At 43.0% G+C, this 16,988-nt stretch overlaps 1 protein-coding gene across 5 annotated transcripts in view; it reads left to right on the plus strand.

Annotated features, from left to right (window-relative positions):
• Positions 1-16,988, plus strand: part of LOC129818662 (transcriptional regulator Erg-like) — a 105,958-nt gene that overhangs the window by 69,003 nt on the left and 19,967 nt on the right. For all 5 annotated transcript variants that reach the window (XM_055874784.1, XM_055874812.1, XM_055874821.1 and 2 more), the window contains one exon: positions 6,218-6,435. In XM_055874784.1, coding sequence (XP_055730759.1) covers positions 6,218-6,435 — 218 coding nt within the window. The remainder of the gene's footprint in view (positions 1-6,217; positions 6,436-16,988) is intronic.

Raw genomic sequence — 16,988 nt, forward strand, 5'->3', positions numbered from 1 at the left:
CTAGCCACTTGGTAGCTCACCATATAAGACACTTCTAGCCCCCTCTTATTAATGGTATCTGTTGCTTTTATAAATGTCTTACTACTCGAAAGTCGTCTTAATTCTCGCTCAAAAAAGTCCTAGGGCTTATTTTTCAAATTGGCATGATTTGTTTCTAAATGTCTGCTCAAGAGTGAAGGTTTCATCAAGTTGTGAGATAGTACTTTATCACATTAAACACACTGTGGCTGAGGAAATGCACTACTCCCAATATAAGTGAACCCCAAATCAACGTAGTTCTCATCATATTTGCGCCTCTTCGATGGTTCAACGACACTGTCTGCTGTTCGATGCTTTCCCGGGTAAGAGGGCAGTAGCTCTTCGGCTGCATCAGATTCACAACTGTCAGTGTCCATGCTAGCTGGGCTAACAACAAATGTAGAATTACTGATGCTTGCATTGGATGTGCACATGGAAGCAGAACAACTTGTGTCGTCGACAGGTGCAGGGGTAGTACTGCTGGTAGTACTATCAGTAGAGCTGGTTTGTTTCTCTATGGTCACGGGCCTTACTTTTTTTTAACCATTTATCAATTTTCGAGCAAACAGAATGAGCAGCAGCTACGTTTGGCTACATACGGACCGGTAGTGGAATTCCTGCGAGAGAGTAATGGTTAATGTAATTGGATGCTAATTATTTGACTAGGCTACCTGCATTTGACATTGTGTTGTTATTTGATTGATGCAAATAATCATGATATCATTCTGCCAGGTATGCATATTTTATTTATTTTTTATTTAACCTTTATTTATTCAGGAAGGGCTCATTGAGATTTGAAATCTCTTTTTCAAGAGCGTCCTGGCCAAGATAGGCAGCACCAAGTCATTACACAATTACAGACAGACAACATGAACAACTACAGGAAATCTAGTAAAAAAACATAGAATTCACAAGAGAATATCAAAATCATAAAACAGCTAATTAAAAGCATAGGCTACTTTGAAGCTAGTTAACATTTCACTGAGGTTTTTGGGAAAGCCTTTCCATCTAACAGAGGATGGTTAGGCTAGGGCTGTGGCGGTCACGAAATTTCGTCAGGTGGTGATTTTCAAGCAAATAACTGTCGGTCTCACGGTAATTGACCATTTATTAAAATAAACACATTTAGCTTCTCCTGGCTTCCACACATAGCCTACAAGCCACTGATGCAGACCTTTGGAACGTCTACATTTTGAAAAGTCAAATAAATCCATGTAATATAGCCTACACCTTCACAATAAATACATTATTTATTTTAGACAGGTCTAAATAAACATGATGTAAAGAAAATGTAGTCTTTCAGAAGAACAGAATAGCATACTCTGAGTTGTCTTTATGTTAGGTCCTTATCTGGCTATGCCAAATGGCTGTGGGCTACACTAGCTCATTTAGCAGACAAGATTTGCTTAGGATTCTGTGGCATTAATTTATATTATTTTATAATATGAAGAAAACATTTAAACAAAGCTGAATAAAATAGAAAGGATATTTTCTCCAAACGATTTGAGGAAGTGCGCACATGCAGCCATTCTGTGTTGAGTGGTTAACAAAGAAATAGATACTCATGTATGCTTAATTTAGAGTTATTCATGTAACTTTAGTTGTTCTACAAACATTGGGCTATATGTTTTGATTTTTAATACGTTGTAAGGCTGCTTGATGCGACTCTAATGATGATTTTTTTTAAACGGCGCTTGAAAGGCATGAGCTCTGCTTTGTTTTTTGCGCAGGCTGTACACACTTCATTAGTCTCTCAATTTGACAAGCACTTGCTAATGCCTCGAATTTCCTGGCGGCATCCCCTTTATGTGGCCGTAATGCACACAAAAAAATTCCATGCCCTTTGCAGCCATTGTGCCCTTAGCCCAGAGTGCGGCGTACATGAGGTGTGCAACAAAGATTACACAAAGTAGCAACAAAAAAAATATTGTTTCTTGATTTACTCTGGGCATCAGTCACAAGTGATAATATATAATTGTGATAGGCTATTATTGTCACCCATCAGACTATTCTTGATTTAATCTTGTCTGTGTGAAATTTGTTTTGATTTAGAATGGACCATTATCATCTTGAAACAGGGTAAGGGGGAAAAATACATGTCATCTATGCATTTAAACAGCAAATGGAGGACACTTTTCCTGTGCTAGTCAGGTAGGCTATACTTCTGTTGTAAAGATAAGCAATGTGCTTAATATTATGAAAGTTGAGAAATAAATATAGCAGGCCTAGCCTATAGAAAGCTGATGGGATCAATAGAGGCTATCACTCTGTTTTCGATTTTCGAATACATTTGCATTGATGTCAGAGTGATTAGAGGGACAACAGAGTTATGAGTACCAGGCAGTTAGCAAGTTTGTTAGGCTACTAATGACCAGCAGCATCAGAGCTTGGAGAAGCCTAATTACCGTGTCTAAATGGTCACGTTGAATTTGACTGCCTTCATGACTTGTGACCACCGTGTGACGGTAATACGGTCACCGCAACAGCCCTAGGTTAGGCCTATCATTGGCAACATTATTTTGGAACATTTGCGTGTAGGCCTACTGCCGGGTGCACATTTATGCGCCTAAAATGTAAGTAAATAATAGTTAAATGTTAAGCTAAATATTGTGATCTATTCCATCAGCCTCATACGGCGTATACCTCCACTACACTATTTTGATACGCATCGTGGGGATTAGGAAGTGAGTATACCCAATACCCACTGAAAACTAAGCGAGTATACGGCATATACCCTCCACTACATCACTGATGCGCCTGATGGCAGGAGTGGGAAGTGTGAGGCCTTAACCTGCCCTACTGACGTTATAGCAAGGTTGACTGCCCAATGTCCTGCTGTGTTAAAATGGTAGGACGTACTCCCTCCCACTCCCTCCCTTTTTCTCTCTTTCTCCCTCTCTTCATCCACCCATCAACTCCATTAGTGTTTCAAGTCTTTCGGCCACAATCAAAATGCCGATGGACGAGCACTTCCTCTTGTGCACTCCCCATCTCCTGATACCCCTCCTGCACTATCAGGAACTTTCAATGCAGGAAATGCTGGGAGAAGGGGAGCTTCCTGTGAGCAGCCACACCACACCATATCTCATTGGGAAGGCTTCCTGGGACATTCTGCATGAATGAGTCCAATTGCCTCATTGAGAGAGACTACAGGACTAGAGGGACTAATACACTGTGGCCATGGCTCTGTATGTTACTTTATATGGTCAGAATTACCCAGGAGACACTGGAGCTAAAGGGACAGGTTTTGGAAGGAATGTTTTACGACAAAATGGCCACCAAAAAGTACTGTAAACCAGCTCAGGCTAACATTATTTTGACTGTTACTAAATGTGATTTGCCCAGCATTATATGAGTTGAAATTAGCAGTGTATTACACCAATTTTCCACTTATAAAGCTCAATATTTATGGAGGATAATCTACTATAAATGCCTTGGAGGGGCTCAAGTTCTGATTTGAACCAGCTGCCCTCTGGTCACCAGTTCATTTCCCTACCCAGAAAGGCCATGTTGCTGCCCATTTGAGTGTCAGCCCGTGGAACTCCACTACATGCTACCACAGAGGACCTCCCTGAATGTATACATTACATGAATTATTTTCTGGTGGATTCAGTGTTCAGTTGGAACACTGGGCTTAGAGCAGCCTGTTTCTTCCCTGCCTAATTCGGTGTTCATTTTCTTTGGCCCGGGACACTAAGGTTGTGAAACAATCTCTCACTTTCCTCAGAAGAGGGATAATGGGCCATAGAGGAATGCACTGTACTGAGTTTGGGGCAAGACAGACTCTTGTGCTGTTGTGCTCTCCACTAGAGAGTCATGTTGTTTTCTCACATATTCCTGTTGGCTTGATGACGGCCAAATATTTTCCAATAACTACTTTCCAGTGTTTTCCATAACTTGTTTCCCAGACACAATGTAAACTTACTGCATTAAAATGGCACTAATTGGTTTTAATCCACACGTTTATCAAAAATCCCAACTGTGATTGATGACGGATCTCTCAGTTAGCCTGTCAGTTGGTTGCTTTCTGGTTGGTTCCTGGCTTTATAGTCTTTTACATAGGATAATGGCTGAACATACTGTAAGCTGTGAGTGGATTTGGTTTTCTTCTGTTTGTGTTGGATGAACAAAAGCTGTGTGTGTGTGCCCCTTGTTCATGCTGGCTGGGGTCACCTCATGTATATCATGCTCTGCTGTCCTCTTTCTCTAACCACTGGACCCTCTTTCTCTATTTTTCTTTCTCTCTTTCTTTGTTCCTATCCCGTTCCATCTCTCTCTCTCTCTCTCTGCCCCCCTCTCTCCTTCCTCTCTCAGGTGAGGGTCAATGTGCCTGGCCTGCTCTGCTCTGTAATGGGGTTTGCAGCTGACATATCAGGGAAGACCAGTCCCCACTAGAATAATCTGCTTTCCGAGAAGGCTTCCTTTTCCTCCTAACTGATTTGAGGCCAGGGTCTAGACCTGTCACCAGATCAGGGCGGGTCACTTACTCCGAGATGTTCAAGGGGCACTCCTTCCGCAATAGAGAGAGAGGAAGGGCAAGTTAAGGAGGGCTAAGAAGCACAGAGGAAGGAACTAAGGAAACGGTGGGACTCTGGTATATGTAACCAAAATACAGTGTTTGGCAAAAAGAATTTAACAACAATACTGGGAAAATTAGAGACAGTTTGCCACATCATGGCATTTGTGGGAAAAGGTGAATGCTTGTGTTAGTCATAGGTGTTTAATGGACTTGGTAACTGTGGGGTCCCATTGATTTGTTATGGACGGGAAGAAACAGGAAGAACTTTGAAATATAAATAGTAGACAAATCAACATTTATGATTTTCAAATTAAGAGTCTCTCAGATAGAACGTGCATTTAATCTTTGAATGTGGAAAAAAATCCTAAAGATTTACTGTGCACTGTAAACATAGTTGTTATATTTTAGGCAGGCCTTTTCCAATGGTTTGTGTTTTGGGCTGTATGTGATTCAATCTTTCTTGGAGCAAGATGCGTCCAAGGACACATGGGGAACTGAGTGAGGCCGTGACACCATTGTGATTTCAGGGAGGATACCCAGTGATGAGATAACCACATATTAGCAGGACTGTGGTCTCCTAACATCACAACAAACTCCTGACATGCTCTCACTGTCTCTGTCAGTCTGTAAGAACATGGAGCGGTATACTGAAACTCCTCTGCAGTTGAATACAGAATATCCTCTCTATGTCCTGACCAAACCCAATAGCCTAAAAAATACCTGGGCACAAAACCTGATTCTCTCTCAATCGGTGTCAGTGCATTACCACACTATCCTGCTTTGCCTTGAGTTATTTTCATAGCTAAATCGGGGGAGAGTCTTTGGAGATTGAGAACATTTATGATAGCCTGAAAAGTTTAATTAAATTCATACCGAATTCAATGCCATTGGTGCAGACTACTTAATGTGAAGTCAGAAGTGTAAACCCCCTAAAGCAGTCATTGGGTGACAGACTGACAGTGGCCAGCAGGGGCACCTCAAAAGAAAGAACAGAAGCCAGACTCTTAAGGAGGCCTATCCACATCTGGTTGGCTTTGGGTGAATGTTACCTCAGCTTTGTGATGCCAAGATGTAGCTATTGTCCTGTGAGGAAGACGAAAGGTTGGACATAATGCCTCTGAAATGTTAGTGGTTACTAGGATTAGCATGTGGAGGCTAAGTTAAGAGGGTCAGGTTGGTTAATATTGGTGCTCTTTGCCCATGTTCTCGATCATTTGTGGATATTATTAATGTATAATGAGAACTTCATGTATTAGAAGGACTGGTAGACACCCTGCTGGTTTAATAATAACGTATACTTCTGTGCTGTGCTCTAATTCAACCCAGGTAGATGTGAGTGAAACTTTTTACTGGCCATGGTAATCTCTCCATAATTAGGGGGCCTAGTTTTCAGGTGCACTTTCCAGGGGTCATTCTGTCTGCCATTTTACCAACAAAACAATGAGCGCACAAGGAGGTATTCATCAGACTGCAATCTACTATTATATCCACCACATTATGTGTGTAGAGCTTACTGTTTAAATCACAGACTGGTCACACATTACCTGTAATGTTTGCAGAGCCCCTAGGATCCCAAATCAATCAATTGTACTTGGTTAATGCCAAAATCAAGTTAATGAAGCCTTGATTGTAATGGAGATCTAAGAGGGATGTGTCTGTGTTTTTTCTTTCTGCATACAGGAAGCGTTGTCAGTGGTGAGTGAGGACCAGTCGCTGTTTGAGTGTGCCTACGGAACTCCCCACCACGCCAAGGTGGAGATGACGGCAGCGTCGGCCAGCGAGTATGGCCAGACGGCCAAGATGAGCCCCAGGGTGCACCAGCAGGACTGGCTGTCCCAGCCACCCGCCCGCGTCACCATCAAGATGGAGTGCAACAGTGGACAGGTCAACGGCAAAAGGTACAGCAGTCCACCATTAACTTTACTTCTACATTGACTTTCATGTTGGTTTAATGCGAAACCAATTGTTTCTTTGGATAGATATTTCAAATTGTATTAAATTTGAATTTGTTTGAAACCTAACTACTTACTTATGAGTCTGTTTGGTCAAGTCATTGAAGAAAGTGTTTTTTCAGTAAAATATCAGCAGTGCTGAGCAACTGCAGAAATATCTGCTCGGTGAGCCAATACAAAAGGGCCTGCTTTACATGACAGATCCATTAGCTGTTACTGTTTTGGCATAGCACAGAGAATTTTCGGCCAACCTTAACTTGGAGATACTGTCTTCGTTCTTGATTCGGCCAAACAAAATGTCCGTGTCCAGTTGCAGGTGGTTTGTTTGAATTAAATAAATGCTCCGTTATTAAAATAAATAAATACAATTTACCATGAAGTAATCCAACAATGTATACACTACCATCTTGTCTATTTCAAATCTTCTCTCATTGATTGAGACAAGTGAGTGCCATAATGACATGACTTTGGGGCGGACCCACCTGTCTCAATCAATGAGAGATTTTAAATAGACAAGAATGCGGTAAACACATTGTTGGATTACTTCATGGAGCAAGAAATGTATTCATTTTATGAACGTAGCTGTACAAAAGGCCGGCCGACTCAATCCGATTGGCCTGCAACCCTGTCAATCAAACTTCACATCTAGGTTCATCCAACCAATCAGGGTGCTTGGACGCACTCCAGGGCTCCTCCTCGCACATCTCAACTTAGAGTCAGCCTTAGTCAGTAAACAGTCAGCTCCCCCAGTGCTACACACCAAACCTCCTGCCCTAGCTCCTGGCCCTGTGTCTTCCGTCTCGCTAGGCTCAGAGTTATCTGCTTCTCTAGGTGTGCAGTCCTTTCCCCTAGCCAGTTCACAGCCTCCAGCCTCAGCCGACAACCAGTCGCCTATACTAGAGCTAGGCTAGAAGTTCCCTGCTCAAGAAAGGTTTGCATTCCTTTGCTGCAGTAGGCGAGCCACCGCCTCCAGCTATGGCCAGCCTCCGGCACTGCTGACTTAGAGGGTCCATGGGGCGGCCCAGAACTGTTTCTGAGCCTCTGTGCACCTCCCTCGCGGGGCGGCCCCTAAGCCCGTACGTGCACCTTTGCCGGCACCCCCCATGGTCCTCTAAAGTGACAGTATCAATCAGCTGCCCTTCTAGTTCAGCCAGATGCTCACTTATCTGGTCCAGTCACTGCTCTGCCCCTCTGCCCCGCCTGTCCTGCAGGATAGGACTACGCCCTTTCAGGACTAAGCCTCCCACTGAGGTCTTTTCAGTTTTGTGGATTTCCAAAGAAATCCAAGGGAGGCTGTACAAAAGGCCGGCCCCCTCCATCTGATTGGCCTGCAGCCCTGTCAATACCCGTCACACTTCTGTTCATCCAACCAATCAGAGTGCTTGGACGCATTCCGGCTTTGCCCGCACACCTCAAGTTAGAGCATGTTCACCTGCCATCTCGAGAAGAAGCAAGTATTGTGTAATGACGGACTCCAACATGCTGTTTTCCTATCTTGAAGTTTTGTGCATCCATCGAACATCTAAGTGTTGTGAAATATGTATAGGTGTGTGTAATGTCTTTTTTGCTGACGTTTACTGACACCGGCCATATTCAATGGGTGTTGTACACACTTCACTTAACGTTAGCTAACGAGCCAGCCAGCCAGGTAAGGTTAGCTAGTTAAACAACAATGAACACAGTGCCAACAATGCCACAGTGCTGGGAGCTAACCTACTAGGTTCAATGTTAGCTAGCTAACATTAAGCTCTAACTAGAAAAGCAAACGGCTCTAGGATACAAATAATAACATCAGCTAGGGAGCCAGCCAGCTAACATTAGCTAGCTAGCTAGCTAACAGTACACTTTAGCTTGAAATGAAACCACTTTCTGTCAGAATTAGAAACGTGTAATATCTGAAAATGTAGCTAGCTAACCATCTTACCTGTATATATCATCATGCATGATGGACGTGTCTCCCTGTCAGGAATGCCATACCACGGTTGCCCTTAGTTTGAAGATGTAATCCGGAGACAGGTGATTTCTCCATCTCTTTAGCTATAATACTCTAATTCTACTGATTTCAAAACTTGATCCTCCAGAAAGTGAAGGGCAACACTTATGCAGCTCCACTACACAATATATATATATATTTTTTTACTGTGTTCGGCAGGATTACCAACACGGACCGACTAGCTCAAATAAACAGAAGCCCTCTATATGGCAGACCAATCCGAACTCATCTCTCGGCATGTCCAGCCCACTCATTTTTGGGAAAGTTGCTGGCTTTTTCTGTGGCTTAACCAACAAGGAACAAGGCTCATAATTTAACAATTTTATTCGTATTTACAGATGGCATACAGATTTGTTATTAAGCCACATGAAAGTTCACATGTTCGAGAAGGCATTTCTGTTCAAACGGATCTCCTGTGAAGTCGTGACTTGTCACATATGCCTAGTTTCCTGAATCGGGTCACATATCCATGTATTGCATGCTATATTACAGCAGTCATTTGTAGGTATAATATCATACATTATGTTTATACATCTCCTTGACTTGCATGTAGACTTTGTATATTATTACAATGATGTAGGCCTATATTATTGTGTATTGCTCGGCATGCATCCTAATGATAGTTTACGCCGCCTTTTGTAGAACCACATCTATTTAAAGCCCTTCAATGGAAGCAGCTGTGTCAGCATGTGTGTGTATGTGTGTGGTAGTGACAATTAAGACAGTAATGGGCCTCAACATGGTGTTCTAACCGGACAACACTGTAGTGAGCAGAACCTAAGCAATCAGCATAAGTTAATAGCAGGCCGACCGCTCAGACGAGCTCCAGCTAGCTGTTTTTTCATGGTACTAGGTCTCGCCGGAAACATTTTTTTCAGGAGCGTTTTCTCAATTCAAAACGAACCACCTGCAACTGGACATGGACATTTTAGAAGACACATGTTTGGCCAAATCAAGAATGAAGATAGTATCCAAGTTAATGTTGGTAAAAAATTCTCTGTGCTACGCCAAACAGGACCAAATCCTGTAACTGCTAATGGAGCATCACATTAGCCTGTTACAATCTGCTAAATAAGATCCCACTTACGTCCAAATTCTATATCATTTAGTTTGAAGGATGGACTGCCTAAGGTTCTACCCTAACATATACTTATCTGTCTGGACAGTGTAATCCAACTGAGCTACATGATACCGTAGGATATGTCTGGCCCATATCCTGTGTGCTCTGGAGAGTGCTAGCATTACAAGGGGTGTAGTAACAAAGAACCACCTCGTCCTAAGGGTCACAGTGCTACACCCTGGGGTCCACTGTGCACTGTGCTGCAGCCGCACTGCCTGTGGCCTTGATTTCCTGTCTATTGTCTGCATTTCTATGAATGTTCTTTAAACAGGCGGGACGCTGCGGCCTGAAATCGAAACTCACAGTGTAAATATTTTGAATTACGGGGGCAGAAAATTTCATGCGGTGGTGTAGAGTCAGTTAAAGGAACGTCTGTTGTTTAAACCCAAAGCCGCCCATCAATAGTAAAGAGTCTTGCTTGGCCTACACAGTGACAGCCAGCAGCCGAACTACTTGCCAAACAGACGAGGAACTTGAATGACGTCTTCAGAGGAGGGAAGGAGGCAGAGGGAAAAATACAACAGGCAGAGCCGCCTGAGTCCCCATCCAAGACAGAGTTGCTGCTGTTTGAATCCCAAACTCAAAACAGCTGTACCCCTCCAAAAAAGGGCCACCAGTAATATTTATAACGTCTCACACGCGCAAGAACCCCCCCTCCATCCATCCATCCACCCCTCCCATCCCTACACAGCCATCCCCAATCCTTGGAGCAGGCATCTCCACAGACACCCCGGCAGAGTGCCTTATTTATCTGGCGGTGGGACACGGGAAGAATTGTTCCAATTAATGACGAGTCAGGGATCAGAGGAAGATTTACAGCAGAGATGAACACTTAGACAGCACCGCTTCTCCTGCACACACCACCATCCTCCCCTGTATTCACTAGGTTACTAGAAGGAGGCCTACTGCACTGCCAAATAAAGATACAGCATGTGTGTGTTTGGAGGGAGGAACACTGCAGGTGTTTGCTCGCCGGGAGCTGTGTGTGTGTGCTCGCATGCGTGCGTGGTGCATGTGTGTGTACACCCGTATGTCTGTGTGAAGGCGTGCATGTGTATGTGTGCATCTGGGGACCCAAAGCTTAACCCGGAGTGTTCCAAAGCATCCCAGGAGTTTGGTCCAGTTTCTAGAGTGGATAATTTTAAAGACCCCGTTACATGCAATGGCAGTGGGGTTCTTCAGCCAGAGTTATAGCTTCGAAATGGGAGGTGTAAGGGTACAGCTGGGTGACAGATAGCCTCAGCGATGGAAAATATTGCGGGGAATGTTGATGTGGGGGCTAGCGGGGGTCCTGAGACAACCCTCATTATCTGGATTTAATGGGTGTGTGGACCACCACTCCCATGCCCCCCTCCATTGCTCCCCCACTCCAGTACCCTCAGTGAGCAGCAGCAGGGTTTATGGGAAGTGAAGTGGGCCCAGGAGCCCAACCTCTTGGCAGATGAATTAGCCGACCCAAACCTGTAGAAGAATGAACAATGTTAGATTCAAGACAGAGCCGATGGGACGCCTGCACTCTTCTACACTAGGTTTGCCTTGGATTGTTTGTTCTTTGTCTTTGTCTCTCTCGCTCTCTCTCACACACTCTATCTAGCTCACCCTCTTTCTTATATCTCTGTCTCTCTGTAAAGTGATAGAGAGGGTTGAATGTGTTTTAGCATGTGTCTGGGCCCTGTGGACAATAGTTTAAAGTCTCCTCTGATGGTGACTCATATTGGGTGGGAGGCAATAGAGATAGTGCGCTGCCTACGTAAAAAAAATACTATAGTATACTATGGTATAAATACTGTAATATTCACAGCAGTGTTTTTGCGGACTAAAATCTGAAAAACACTATAGTGAAAACTGTAGTATTAACTGTAAATACTACAGTATACTACAGTAAACTATAGTATAAATACTGTAGTAAAATAAAATGGTTGTCAAATCAAATGAAACTTTATTTGTCACATGCGCCGAATACAACAAGTGTAGACCTTAACGTGAAATGCTTACTTACAAGCCCTTAACCAGCAGTGCAGTTCAAGAAGAGTTAAGGAAATATTTACCAAATAAACTGAAGTAAAAAATAATAAACTGTAACACAATAACATAACAGTAACGAGGCCATATACAGGGGGTACCGGTACCGAGTCAGTGTGTGGGGGTACAGGTTAGAGGTAATTGGTACATGTAGGTAGGAGTGAAGTGACTACGCATAGATAATAAACAGCAAGTAGCAGCAGTGTACAAAACAAATGGAGGGGGGGGGGGGGGGTCAATGTAATAGTCCGGTGGCCATTTGATTAATTGTTCAGCAGTCTTATGGCTTTTGGTCCTAGACTTGGTGCTCCGGTACCGCTTGCCGTGAGGTAGCAAATAAAACAGTCTATGACTTGGGTGACTGGAGTCTCTGACAATTTTATGGGCTTTCCTCTGACACCGCCTATTATATAGGTCCTGGATTGCAGGAAGCTTGTCCCCAGTGATGTACTGGGCCGTACGCACTACCCTCTGTAGCGCCTTATGGTCAGATGCCGAGCAGTTGCCATGCCAGCTGGTGATGCAACCGGTCAGGATGCTCTCGATGGTGCAGCTGTATAACTTTTTGAGGATCTGGGGACCCATGCCAAATCTTTTCAGTCTCCTGAGGGGGAAAAGGCTTTGTCATGCCCTCTTCACGACTGTCTTGGTGTGTTCGGACCATGATAGATCATTGGTGATGTGGACACCAAGGAACTTGAACCTCTCGACCCGCTCCACTACAGCCCCTTTGATGTTAATGTGGCCTATTCGGCCCGCCTTTTCCTGTAGTCCACTATCAGCTCCTTTGTCTTGCTCACATTGAGGGAGAGGTTGTTGTCCTGGCACCACACTGCCAGTTCTCTGACCTCCTCCCTATAGGGTGTCTCATCGTTGTCAGTGATCAGGCCTACCACTGTTGTGTCGTCAGCAAACTTAATGATGGTGTTGGAGTCGTGTTTGGCCATGCGGGTGCAGCCCGTAAGGAAGTCCAGGATCCAGTTGCAGAGGGAGGTGTTTAGTCCCAGGTTCCTTAGCTTGGTGATGAGCTAAGTGGGCTCTATGGTGTTGAACGCTGAGCCATAGTCAATGAACAGCATGTTCCTTTTGTCCAGGTGGAAAAGGGCAGTGTGGAGTGCGATTGCATCATCTGTGGATCTGTTGGGGCGGTATGCGAATTGGAGTGGGTCTAGAGTATCCGGGAGGATGCTGTTGATGTGAGCCATGGCTAGCCTTTCAAAGCACTTAATGACTACCGACATGAGTGCCACGGGAAGGTAATCATTTAGGCAGGTTACCTTCGCTTCCTTGGGCACAGGGACTATGGTGGTCTGCTTGAAATATGTAGGTATTACAGACTCAGTCAGGGAGAGGTTGAAAATGTCAGTGAAGACACTTGCCAGTTGGTCCGCACCTATTTTGAGTGCACGTCCTGGTCATCCATCTGGCCCCGCGGCTTTGTGAATGTTGACCTGTTTAAAGGTCTTGCTCACATCGGCTACCAAGAGCGTTATCACACAGTCACCCAGAACAGCTGGTGCTCTTGTGCATGCTTCAGTGATGCTTGCCTCGAAGCGAGCATAAAAGGCATTTAGCTCTTCTGGTAGGCTCGCGTCACTGGGCAGCTCGCGTCTGGGTTTCCCTTTGTAGTCCGTAATAGTTTTCAAGCCATGCCACATCTGACGAGCATCAGAGCCGGTGTAGTAAGATTCAATCTTAATCCTGTATTGACGCTTTGCTTGTTTAATGGTTCGTCTGAGGGTATAGCAGGATATCTTATTGGCGTCCGGATTAGAGTCCCGCTCCTTGAAAGCTGCAGCTCGAGCCTTTAGCTCGATGTGGACGTTGCCTGTAATCCATGGCTTCTGGTTGGGATATGTAGGTACGGTCGCTGTGGGGACGACATCATCGATGCACTTATTGATGAAGCCGATGACTGAGGTGGTGTACTCCTCAATGCCATTGGATGAATCCCGGGGACATATTCCAGTCTGTGCTAGCAAAACAGTCCTGTAGCGTAGCATCCGTGTCATCTGACCACTTCCATATTGAACGAGTCACTGGTACTTCCTGCTTTAGTTTTTGCTTGTAAGCAGGAATCAGGAGGATACAATTATGGTCAGATTTGCCAAATGGAGGGCGGGGGAGAGCTTTGTATGCATCTCTGTGTGTGGAGTAAAGGTGGACTAGAGTTGGTTTCCCTTCTGGTTGCACATGTGACATGCTGGTAAAGATTTGGCAAAACTGATTTAAGTGTGCCTGCATTACAGTACCCGGCCACTAGGAGCGCAACTTCTGGGTGGGCATTTTCTTATTTGCTTATGGCCTTATAAAGTTGGTTGAGTGAGGTCTTTGTGCCAGTATCGGTCTGTGGGGATAAATAGATGGCTACGAATAATATAGATGAGAACTCTCTTGGTAGATAGTGTGGTCTACAGTTTATCACAAGGTACTCTACCTCAGGCAAGCAATACCTTGAGACTTCTTAACTTCTTCTGGCTGCAAGCCCGAGGCCGGCCACAATATGACAACAGCCACTTCAAGTGCAGGGCGCGAAATTCAAAATATATGTTTTAGAAATATTTAACTTTCACACATTAACCTCTAACGCCTACCAAACCCGGATCCGGGAGCTCCCCCATCACAAAAGCTGACTAGCATAGCCTAGCCTAAAGCCACAGGGATATCATATAATAAAATGTTCATGAAATCACAAGTCCAAGACACCAAATGAAAGATACACATCTTGTGAATAAAGCCATCATTTCTGATTTTTAAAATGTTTTAAAGGGAAGACCAAATATGTAAATCTATTAGCTAACCACGTTAGCAAAAGACACCACTCCCATACTCCACCATTTTTTACTCCATCAGCAGCTATCACAAATTCGACCAAATAAAGATATAAATAGCCACTAACCAAGAAACAACCTCATCAGTCTGATAACATATTTATTGTATAGCATAGCTTTTGTTAATTTTTTTTGCATATTTCAGGTATAAATCAGAGTTTACCATTGCAGCCACCATTACAACTCTCACCAAAGCCACTAGATAACTACAGAGACCATTGTGTATTAGTTAATTACTCATCATAAAACATTTCTTAAAAATACACAGCGTGCAACAGATGAAAGACACAGATCTTGTGAATCAAGACAATATTTCAGATTTTCTAAGTGTTTTACAGCGAAAACACAATATAGCGTTATATTAGCTTAGCACAATAGCGAACATCACACCAGCATTGATTCAAGGCAAAAATAGCTATAACGTATAAACCACCAAAATATATTAATTTTTTCACTAACCTTCTCAGAATTCTTCAGATGACAGTCCTGTAACATCATATTACACAATGCATATAGAGTTTGTTCGAAAATGTGCATATTTAGCGGCACAAATTGTGCTTATACAATGAGAAAAGTAGCCAAGAGCTCAAGCAATCTGTCCGGCGCCATCTTGGAAAGCCACCTACTCTTATCGAAAACTATTCATAAACTTGACAAAAAAAATACAGGTTGGACAGCAATTGAAAGACAAATTAGTTCTTAATGCAATCGCTGAATTACATTTTTTAAATTAACCTTACTGCGCAATACAGGCTGCGATAACACAATGCTATACTGCAAGCAATGGCGTTTCATGCATTTGACATTTTTCAACAGAACAATGAGTTATCAGCATAAATAGTTCTCACTTTTCGATGAACTCTCATCAGAATCTTGGGAAAGGTGTCCTTTGTCAAAAAGAATCGTTGATAGGTTGGAGAACGTCCTCTTCAGAGTTGCAATTATCAGTAAACATTAGCACGAAAGAGAGAGATACCCAAATTACTACAGCGCCAAGGAAATAAATACCCGAAAATCGCAATATACTGACATAAACTGATATAATTCGGTTCAAAATAGCAAGATTACGATGTCTTCAACACCTATATCGAATAAAAACACAGCCGGAAATGTCTGAGATCTATAACCGATGGTTCCAAAAGAACGTCCCCAGGTCCTCAATGCGCCCGAGCGAAGGTGAAAAGAATGAGCCACCTCATTCCCAATCAATTTATAAACTTTGGGAACTACGTAGAGACGCCATTTCAAGACTCCCTATTCGCTAACAACCAGGGGAAGGCGTATGCAGTGCATCTCAACCAATAGAAGACAGTCAGAGTTATCTACAGGTCTGGGAACAGCAAGCAGATTTCAGCATTTTCAAATCCTCATAGGAGAATTGCTCTAAGTCTAGTTCTGTTTCACTTACAGACATAATTCAAACGGTTTTAGAAACTAGAGAGTGTTTTCTATCCAATAGTAATAATAATATGCATATTGTACGAGCAAGAATTGAGTACGAGGCAGTTTAATTTGGAAACGAATTTGTACTATGTCGAAATGGCACCCCCCTAGTGGCAAGAAGTCCAATACAGCAAATGAAAGGTACACATCTTGTGAATCCAGCCAACATGTCCGATTTTTTAAATGTTTTACAGCAAAAACAGCACGTATATTTATGTTAGCTCACCACCAAATACAAAAAAGGACAGACATTTTTCACAGCACAGGTAGCATGCACAAAGCCAACCTAACTAACCAAGAACCAACCAAACTAACCAACAAACAACTTCATCAGATGACAGTCTTATAACATGTTATTCAATAAATCTATGTTTTGTTCGAAAAATGTGCATATTTCAGGTATAAATCATAGTTTACATTGCAGCTACAATCAGAAATTGCACCGAAAGCAGCCATAATAATTACAGACACCAACGTCAAATACCTAAATACTCATCATAAAACATTTCTGAAAAATACATAGTGTACAGCAAATGAAAGACAGGCATCTTGTGATTCCAGCCAATATTTCCGATTTATTAAGCGTTTTACAGCGAAACACAATATAGCGTTATATTAGCTTACCACAATAGCCAGAAACACAAGCCATTCCCCAGTAGCAAAGGTTAGCGATCGTAACAAACCAGCAAAAGATATATAATTTTTGACTAACCTTGATAAGCTTCATCAGATGACAGTCCTATAACATCAGGTTATACATACACTTATGTTTTGTTCGAAAATGTGCATATTTAGAGCTGAAATCAGTGGTTATACATTGTGCTAATGTAGCATATTTTTCCCACAACGTCCGGATATTTTTCTGACACTTTTTCTGACACACATATTCTGACCAAATAGCTATTCATAAACATAACTAAAAAATACATGTTGTATAGGAAATGATAGATACACTAGTTCTTAATCCAATCGCCGTGTTAGAATTCTAAAAATAACTTCATTACGACATACAGCTTAGGTATAGCGAGAGAGTACCCAAAAGCTAGGCGCAAACGACTAGCACAACATGTTCAACAGATATATGAAATAG

Source organism: Salvelinus fontinalis, chromosome 2, assembly GCF_029448725.1.
Source record: "Salvelinus fontinalis isolate EN_2023a chromosome 2, ASM2944872v1, whole genome shotgun sequence".
NCBI classification, from domain to species: domain Eukaryota; kingdom Metazoa; phylum Chordata; class Actinopteri; order Salmoniformes; family Salmonidae; genus Salvelinus; species Salvelinus fontinalis.